We start from the raw sequence: 10,298 nt of genomic DNA on the forward strand, positions 1-10,298 counted from the left end.
TTTACGTCAAAACGCCCGGGCGTACACATAAAAAAAAAAAAAAAACACCTATTAAATGCTACAAACATAGGTGAAAAATAAGTGTCTGCAGTATCTGCGGTACATTAGTCTCCCTATTGGTACTGATATCTTGTTAGTGTCTGCAGTATCTGCGGTACATTAGTCTCCCTATTGGTACTGATATCTTGTTAGTGTCTGCAGTATCTGCGGTACATTAGTCTCTCTATTGGTACTGATATCTTGTTAGTGTCTGCAGTATCTGCGGTACATTAGTCTCCCTATTGGTACTGATATCTTGTTAGTGTCTGCAGTATCTGCGGTACATTAGTCTCCCTATTGGTACTGATATCTTGGATATCTTGTTAGTGTTACATCTTTCCGGGTCTAAACCGTGGTCGTTACGGCATGTTTTTCTCCTGCCCTGGACCCAGACCCCTCACGGTACAATAGGCGTACACATTAATTAACTCAGGCTACGCCACTGATATATATATATATATATATATATATATATATATATATATATATATATATATATTGTGTTTGTGTGTTGAAGGTGAGAATTTATATATACTTATTGATTATGATGTAAATTTTGTGTAGCTAGCAAATGACTATTATCATTCGTGTCTTAAAAGGGGGTAATAAGGGAGAAAATATATTGAGTAAAAGAAGATAATATGACATTTAGAATATAGATGAATAAATAAACACAATGGAAACGAAATCTTGCTTTCTAAGTTTCTAAACCTCTTGGTGATTGTTGTTGCTTTAGATGGCTTGAGAGGACAATAAAAGGCATCCATTCCATCGTGGAAGTATATTATGGAAATGTGTCAAAAACGTTAAATGAAAGAATGAAAATCCAAAGGGATTACAGCCACAAAATGGCGTCTCTGGAGGAGATGGTGGAGAAGGTAGGGCCCTATTCTTTAATCTATGAGGAAACTTCAGTCTCCAAAATCCACCTCACGGGATTTACTTCATGCATGTATATTACATCTGTCAGATATCAAGCAATGCCAGAAATTTAGTTTCGCTATCGTTTTACAAGAACATAATTTTGTTGAACAGAGATACAGTGTTCAAAATGGAGCAATGTAGTACGAAAGCTTATTGAGTTTACATTGGTTGGAAAACAAATATTTGAAACAATGCAAAACTTTACACATACTATCTCAACAGCTCATGTTTTGTGTGACATGTACATTAGAAAGATTTTAAGAAATACTGAAATTTTGAGCTTTCGGGCCACTGCTCATCAAATCATTAATAGTGAATTGACATTGAACGCAGGTTGAGAGAGGCAGTGGTGCCTTAATTACACATCTTTAAAATTACTGCCAATTATGGACCTATGCAACATGCATGTCAAAATTATTCATCACTACGAAATACATGTCGTAACAGTAACGAAATTTAGGGTATTCTGACTTGCATATGTTCTCTGCGGATCATTTACATTTTACTCAACCGCACACGCTGTACTAAAATAGATATTGACTCATTTTAAACATTATACAATGTATTACATTCCTATTTCAGATTACAATCTGTAATAACTAATTTTTTTTCCTATAAATTTCAGCCAAAAATAAAATTATGCAAAGATGTCATTCAGATATATGCAAAACTATCGGCTGATTTACATAAACACTTACGAGCGAAAGAAACCTGTGCATCAATAATTGAGAAATGTAAATTTGAAATAGAACGAACAATTGCTGTTAAACATCCTGGAAACCTTGATGAGATGACAAACATTTCAGTTAGCTTGCTGCAACATATCATCAACGAAGTAATCACGGAGTGGAGGGAGGTGAATGACGTAGATAACGCATGCACAGAAGTTAAAATGAAAGCTCTCGGTAGTTTTCGTGAGCTGGAAAAGAATATCGAGAAGGAGTTGACAGACTCCAGTGAAAGTGCATCCTCTGCAAAATCTTATGGAAGTGCACAAGTCCCAGTATTAGGGTTGGATCAAACTTGTCAAGACGTTGGTGAGCATAAAGAGAACCGGCTTTTCACAAGAGGTAAATTGTAACACAATTGTCCCATTATTTTTAAAAAAAAATTCTGTTTGTTTTGGTTCCAGATAATGGACGTTGGGTTTAGATTACAATTTTATTATAAGGATGACATTTTGGTTTCACGGTTCTACAGAGTAGATTGATACGCGAAGAACATAAACAAAGTTGATGTGAGGACCCCAGATGAACATTTAATAACTAGTTGTATAACATTACCTGAGCATGTACTTACTAGGGTAACTCTAATAACAATAAGAATTAATAGTGATTACAATGTAAAACTTATACGGTACCAATTTTGATGCACCAGATGCGCATTTCGACAAATAATGTCTCTTCAGTGATGCTCAACCGAAATCTTTGAAATCCGAAATAACTATGAAGTTTTAGAGCTAAATATAGCCAAAAAACAGCGTGCCAAAAAAGTGGAGCCAAATTCGTCCAAGGATAAGAGCTATGCATGAGGGAGATAATTCTTAATTTTGAAATTAATTTCTAAATTTTGTAACAGCAATTAAATGTAACCCTATTTTCTTGATACGAAATGTACATTACACGTATCTCTTCATATCCCGAGCCTTTAAATCAACAGTCATTCGAGTCACTTAATCTTACATTATCATCAATTTATAACGGTCTGAAAATAGCAAGTTATAATTAAGAAATAATTTTCAGTTTTGAAAATATAGGAGAATATGAACTGCGACTTTTCACAACCTCTGAGGTCGAAAAATGTTGTTTTGAGATATAAAAGCCGAGGCGTTAGACGAGGTTTTAATATTCTAAACAACGTTTTGAGACCGGGATGTTATTCTGTATCATCCACGAAAGCAAGAACTTTATTTTTATTCTGCTAAGGCTCAGAAATCTACAGCCAATCGTTTACCTACAAAGCTGCGAATTAGGTCACCGTGACGTCATGGTAGTTTCCGAAACGGACTAGGCCTATATGTTTTGCTGACGAAAAAGCTGATATGGTAGGAGTATACTAGATCTGTTTTGAAAAAATATTTCAAGTATTTAGTTTGATGTTGACGGAATATATCAACTGCTTTGAATACACAATCCAAGAAAACTACACAAACATGGGAGAGGGTTGACTTGTCTGTGCATCGACATGTTTGTGTATTGAATTATCAGTTATCGACTTTCTTGCTGTATTAGCAAAACACGAAGTACAAGCCAAATCTGTATCTAACTTCTCACAATCAGTTATTAGGTATGAAGGTATATCGTAGAATAATGACCGCGGCATTCTTTTGATCTATGCAATAAACGTAGTAGAATTTCAAAATTGAAATTTATTTCTTATATCTACCAAGATTTTTCCGCCGTGTGTACAACTACATTACAATTTATAAAGATATCAATAGAAAAACATTGGAAATCTAAACATTAAACATTGGCATCAATATTCAAGCTATCGTAATATGTTGTATTAACGGAAACGTTATGTGACTCCAAATGATTACAACACAGGTTTGATACTGACCGATGGGCAGACGCTGATCTATGGTTATCAAAACGTAAGCGATTTCTAGAAATTCCAGTGAACTCGCAAGAGTTAGATATTGTCAGACTCGTATGTACCATATATTCTTGCCGTAGTTCTTATAAACGTTTGGCACACATAGATCTGCAAGTCAAAGTTGCTTAGCAGATGAAATAATATATGCACGATCAGAAATGGCAATTAAAATTTCATTACTATGGTAGAGAGAGGTGGGTTTGCCAAGTGTGTGTTTTGAACAAAATGGACCATACCCCTTCACGACGCGATAAGATATTTACAATTCTTTGGTGTATCACAGAACCTGCAAGATCAACGTATAAGATACTTTTAGGAATTAAACAAAAATTTAAGAGCTGTTTGTACATGTTTTCTACATTAATAAACAAGAAAAAAAAGTCATAAAAAGTTCTGATTACGAAGCAGCAGATTATACATAGCCTAGTTCTGCAAGACGTGGTGCTGTTCAATAAACACATACACTATAAATGTATATATTTCTTGTTTTACATTTAGTTGAGAAGATTGGGATAAGTCTTACAATGCCTCTTTGGTTTCCCATTGCGATCACAGCCAGTTTGTTTGTGGTTCCTGTTGGTTTAGTAAAAGTTCTTTCCAAGAAGTTAAGCAACAGAAAGGAAATCTCTAACTTCAGAGAAAACATGACTGAACGCCTAAAGGATATTCTGGAATACCTATATGAAAGTGATATACATGTATTCACCAAAGACAGGTTTTTTGAGGAATTTGATAGAAACCAAATTCGCTTATTTAACCAATGGATAGATCTACAGCATCAAAACTTTATTCGAGAAATGGAGGTTATTTCGGGTTTGCTGGACCAGTTAGCGCACGAAGTGACAGCACACACTAAAGACAACATTGCTATGGAACGTTTTCTTGAGCAACTGAACAGATTTCAGGGAGACTGTGGTAATATTGCGAGGAAGTACAACAGTCGTTGAGGCAGGCACTGTAGATGTCTATGGTCCAATGTTCTAAAATTTCTCAGGAAGAGAATTTATGAATATAAAAGAAAGCCTGCGGAGCCAGTGAATATTTTCTATGAATGAATATACTGTTTTATCTATGTGTTTGATTTGAAAATCTTATCGTCGTTTAAGAATCGTGTATTCCCTTGTCAAGCTATCTGTAAAGAAAGTAGTGGGTGTGTAGTATGGTATTTTAGTACGAAGTCTTAGCAACCTTCATTGCTGAAAAGTCCGGCATAGGTCAAAGTCAATGGTACTTCGAAATGCTTATTTATCATCCAAGGAGATTACTAAACTTTAGCGATGTACATAACCTTTTGTTGGCCTAACGACCACTAATTGTTGGATAAACACGGACCCCTGGATATACCAGAGTGCCTGGGGGAGTAAGCACCCCCTGTTGACCGGTCACATCCTCCATGAGCTCTATATTTTGATACGGTAAACGGAGTAATCTGTAGTCAAAATCAATGTGACAAGAACTGCCTACGAATCGGTATGAAACATCAGACAGCCTTTGATCCAATGATAGTTTGTATTGGCAAACTAGATGATTAGGAAAGGTGAATATAATGAACAGTGATCAATCTCGTAACTCCTATAAGCAAAAAAAAAATAATAATAGAGAAATGGGCAAACACGGACCCCTGGATACACCAGAGGTGGTATCAGATGTCTAGGAAGAGTAAGCATTCCCTGTTGACAGATTACATGGGTCCTATATCTTGATCAGGTAAACGGAATTATCCGTAGTCAAGTTCAGTGTGCTAAGAACGGCCTAACAATCGCTATGAAACAATTCAGACAACATTTGACCCAATAATAGGTTGTATTGGTAGACTAGATTGCTATAACGACCATAGAATTTGCGAAACACTGACTTTAAGCGAGACTGTCGAAACCCCTGCACTATCAACTTGTTTGTCAGTAGCCAGCCTCTATTTAAAAACTGATCGTACGCAGAACAAGCTCTTGCGTATGGAATCAGTTGAGATATATCAACACCATATGCAAGTGATAATGGAATGTGTTGCTACATACATGTAAATATGGGAAGTTGACGATGAAGAAGCTGAAATCATCCCGTTTATCATGAAGTTGAGTTGTTAGTTTGCCGTTAATATTTATTTTCAATAAAATATCCAAATAGGAAGCAGAAGTGGTCGACTCATATAATCACTACAACTTTACATCAAAGTAGAGAACATGCTATCAAATAATCATGGATATCTACTCTTTAGCTAATAATAATGATAATAATTAGATAACAATGATATTTATTTATTTAGCGCCTTATATGATTATAAATAATCACTCTAAAGCGCTGTACACAATAGAAATTATATGGCCTGTTATGATAGTAATTTAAGTGAATTATGATGCATATATGATAGATAGTATTATAATTGTCTTAGCAAAACAACAATAAATAAATGTAACTTAAAATGATTAAAATTGATTCAAGCTGTACTTGTAGGAAAGTCCCACACCATACTGATAACCGATTAAAAATACAGCAGTTGAAATGAATATTTTATGCATTAAAAAATCCTATAAGAATAATTTTGTTCTTGAAATTATCAAAATTTAACTTCCGACATATAATAAGCGAGTCGAAGAAGATGTATTTTAAGGAAAGTCCGTGCTTTTACGTATCCGGTTTTAAATTTTAAACACCGACTAGAAAGTTCCAGTTATAACTTCTTTGTCCGATGTTTGTAGTTTACGAAAACTGTACGAGTCAAATTTAGCATTCAAATGTGAATCTTGGATATATTTACCATGAATTATTATAGTATCAAGTCCGCACTAGTTCCAATGGTACAAAGCAATGTAATATCTACATTGATCTCTAAAAGGCTCATAGCTTGCAATCTAAGCCTGAGCAAGTTAAAAATCATACATAGGCGTGACCCTGACAGTGGAATTCAAACTGTTTTTAGTGAGTTTGTGTTTGGTTCAAAGAAACCCAGAATTATAAATCCTCAGAAAATCATCAGCAAAGCTGTTGAATATTTGAACTCTTCTTCACAAGTACTTTCAAGAAACAAAATTATTTGTACATGAGCTGTAGTTGCTAGAATCCACACATATGTTGCACTATACATGTATTCATTTTTTCTATAAGTATGAGATAACATGTAGGTATTTTTATGTATGATATGATTGATAGCCAAACAAAAAAAAGAATAACACACACACCAAAAAAATTGTGAGAAAAAGGAAGGGGTGGGGGAGCCCCCCCCCCCCATTCTTGTGTTCTAATTGTCTGGTAGGACACAATTTTCAGTATGTTTTACATATATATATATATATTGTCATATTCTGTTAATCTTGATTTTAAGACTGTATTTGCTGTTACAATTTACTATTTTCAAAGTGTGCAAAGAATAATTGTAAAACTTAAATTTAAAAATGGGGGTTTACGTACTTAAGAGACCATTTTGCGAAATATCTCTGGTCAACTATGGTAAAATATGTTTTTTTGTTAACCTTAGATATAATGCTACATATTGTTAAAGAAAAACTGGCAGGTAAACAATTTAGATTTTGAGAATTTTTCAAAATTGCGATATTCTGTGATTTTTTTCTGAAGGATGTGAGCAGATTAAATAGCAGTTGTGTATGTTTTCAATTGAATATCTTTTAAAATTCACTCAGTAGATGAATAGCTATTGGTTTTTATATATTATAGCTTAATATGATGTGCTTTGGTGCATATTTTTAATAAAACATGAGATCATGCATTCTTGTGTTAAAATTTGGTTTTTGCATTTGGGGTATATGTGCTCTGTAGCACATAGTATAAAAATAAACCCGCAAAGGTATGTCTAATATGGGTGTTTTAGTTAGTTTATGAGTTGTTGAAGTTATTTAAATGAAAAAAAATTTGATTGACAGAAATTTCTAATAGTATTTACCTACCTTAAATGCTTTTTAAAAGTGTTCAAACTCTGACAAAGATGGGGGTTGTCAGGTAGAGAGTTCCAGAGAGTAGCTGCTGCCACGTCCAAATGCCCTTTCCCATATGGTAATGAAATATATTTAATGAAACGAATAAGTAAAGGATATAAGCCAAAAAATGTCCATTCTGTGAGAGAAAAAACTGATTGAGGCCCGTAGGGTCGAGATCTGTTCTTTCTCTCACAGAATGGACAGTTTGAGGCATATATCCTACTTAAAAGGTTACATCCTTTCTTCTCAGAATGGACAGGCTCGGGTAAACTCATTAACAATGATAATTTTGAATAAAACTAGTTTTGAGTAGTCTGACAATATAACCAGTCTTGCATAGAAGTCTGTTTCTTTTGTTTACCCATTGAACGTTGTCAGGTAAGTAATCTTGTACTGCAGGTTTTATAGTCACTCACTCTGTAGTAATGAGCCATATCAACATGTCGTCCTCTGATGGGGAGATCATTTGCATTGTACAATCAAAATTTAAGGATATCAATGAAAGTACTGCGAATACTATCTTAATGAGTGTTATATTCTAGATATGGAGGGTGAGGAAGTTATGGAGTCAAATTTTGATATTTTGTGTTTTCGAATATTTGGATGAGGAAATAATTAACGCCGGCCAAAAGAACCTAATACGCCCATCTCCTGAAATGAATTGAAATTATTTATGAAAGCGAAAATAAACAATATTTAAATTTGTATAGATAACACGTAGATAGTGTATACAGACTGACACGTGGCACAGGTATTTAATCCCAGGACTAGACTGAAGGTCGCAAGAACAGGGAGGCCATGTTGGATTTTAATGCGAGGCAAAATTATATATTTGCATTTTGACGTGAAAATGCCATCAGCATCAATATTTCTGCGATTAATGAGATAGATCTGATCACTTTCAAATTCACAATACTAATAATTTCATATTGTTCTGAGAGGGGGGGGGGTCGAATTTAGTACATCGAAGAATGGTATATAAATGATCTCAGTATATACAACATAATGTAATTCTAGCTAGTCATTCATTTCAATCAGACAAAATGATTAATTAAGATTCTCTTCTCATGGACAGTGAACGTCTCATGTGACTCCGACATTAGAAATGGACCTGTTTTGCAGTGCCAAGATCACCCTATTGTGTAACCGGTGTAAAACTGCCCACCTTCAGAGTCACTGTGAACGTTGTCATATAAACCTATGCAAGGCCTGTGTTGAAAAGCACCTTTCAGATTCGTCTATAAGACACAACGTTGTGCCTTATAACCACAGAAAATCTGCTAACTACCCAAAATGTCTAGACCACGCGGACGAACACTGTAAACATTACTGTGAGAACTGTGACATTCCTGTCTGTTCTACCTGCTTCTCCTCTGGTAAACATGAAGATCACACGCTATCAGATATTCTGGAAAATTTTAGAACTAAAACACGAAAATATGAAGAATCATCACGCCTCAAACAAAATTGTTGAAATCTAGTTGGTCAGATCTTGGTCACATGACGCCGTGAAAAAAGCGTATCATGCGAGAAAAATCCGTATTGAGCGAGTAATTTATTGTCGGGTTCGAATTGCAGCCGTGAAAAAATTGTGGAAGCGATAAGTTGTAGGATAGAGACCCCCACATATACAGTTAGAGGTCTTCGACGTGATAAATTCGTTACACATTTCGTTTATAGTGATCTGATACGGAAAAATACATGGTGTGAAAAGAAAACCCGTATAATAGCCTCCAATGTCCAATCAGAGAAAGCCGAGTTAGAAACAAATTACGGGGAACTGACAACTACCGACCAAGAAGTCTTACATCGAGAGATCACTGTCTACCAAAGGAAATCTGACATTCAGAAGATGAAAACCAACACCTATCTACCCTGAATAAAACAGAAATGAAATCACACAGAACATTTCTGAACTGAAACAGGTCTTTTCCGGTTTGAACTCAATGATAGAATCAAGTAACGTCTCCTTAAATGCATAGGGTCCATCTTTTATCTTGAAATTGACATCACAATATTTTGCCAGAAGATCGCCAAAAAAACCAAAACAAATTGTGGTATTAGTTATGAGTTATCTATAGCTGCAGTGCTTTGAAATTGAAGTCATTTTGACGTTTTAGCCCTTTATAAAATGTTTGTCTGGAGAACAATATATTAAACTGGTACCCCGCTGATTGTTGGCTATACACAAACATAAGAGAGATGCGAAGTCAACAGGGTACCATTTTAGGCAAATGAGAACAGGGAATCATTTTGTAATTACTATCGTATCCATTATGTTTGTAAACATTCTGAAGAACTTTTTATGACTTTCTAGTTATGATCTTTAATATCGCCTTCTTTTTGGAACATGCAAACTTTTACCAATATCCTAGACCCTATGCCTTTAATTTCTACTTATCAATCTAGGAATTCTGATTTTAGAACTTTATCGCCTAGAGTCCGAGTAACATTACCAAGTTTTTCTCCTCCGAAAATAAACAACGAAAATAAACAGCTCAGTGTTTGGCTGTCTGTAACCATTATCCATTAGCACAGAAAAAACATGGCGACACAATGAAGTCACGAGAAGCTGTATCGTCTCCTCCAGTCAAACCACTCCTTTATGAATCGCGACTCACCGCCAACATAGGCACTGGGTATTACAGACTACACAGTGTGAGTTGTCTCAGTGAAAGGCAATTCTGGACATGAACTTTTGAATTCATAAACCACTTCTGGTTGAAAGAGAAAATTGACTTATTCCCCTTTCATTACCTTAATAAAATTGATCAATGCTTCAGTTTTCAGTATAATTTTGTATTGCTTATA

General features: G+C 35.0%; 1 protein-coding gene across 1 annotated transcript in view; it reads left to right on the plus strand.

The window, feature by feature from the left end:
- The window catches only part of LOC125666353 (dynamin-like protein 2), an 11,630-nt gene extending 4,351 nt beyond the window's left edge, over positions 1–7,279 (plus strand). Inside the window, exons 7-9 of the mRNA XM_056151858.1 lie at positions 776–917; positions 1,589–2,033; positions 4,057–7,279. Coding sequence (XP_056007833.1) covers positions 776–917; positions 1,589–2,033; positions 4,057–4,505 — 1,036 coding nt within the window. The 3' untranslated portion in view covers positions 4,506–7,279. The remainder of the gene's footprint in view (positions 1–775; positions 918–1,588; positions 2,034–4,056) is intronic.
- The last annotated feature ends 3,019 nt before the right edge of the window (positions 7,280–10,298 follow it).

This window comes from Ostrea edulis, chromosome 10 (assembly GCF_947568905.1).
Source record: "Ostrea edulis chromosome 10, xbOstEdul1.1, whole genome shotgun sequence".
NCBI classification, from domain to species: Eukaryota; Metazoa; Mollusca; class Bivalvia; order Ostreida; family Ostreidae; genus Ostrea; species Ostrea edulis.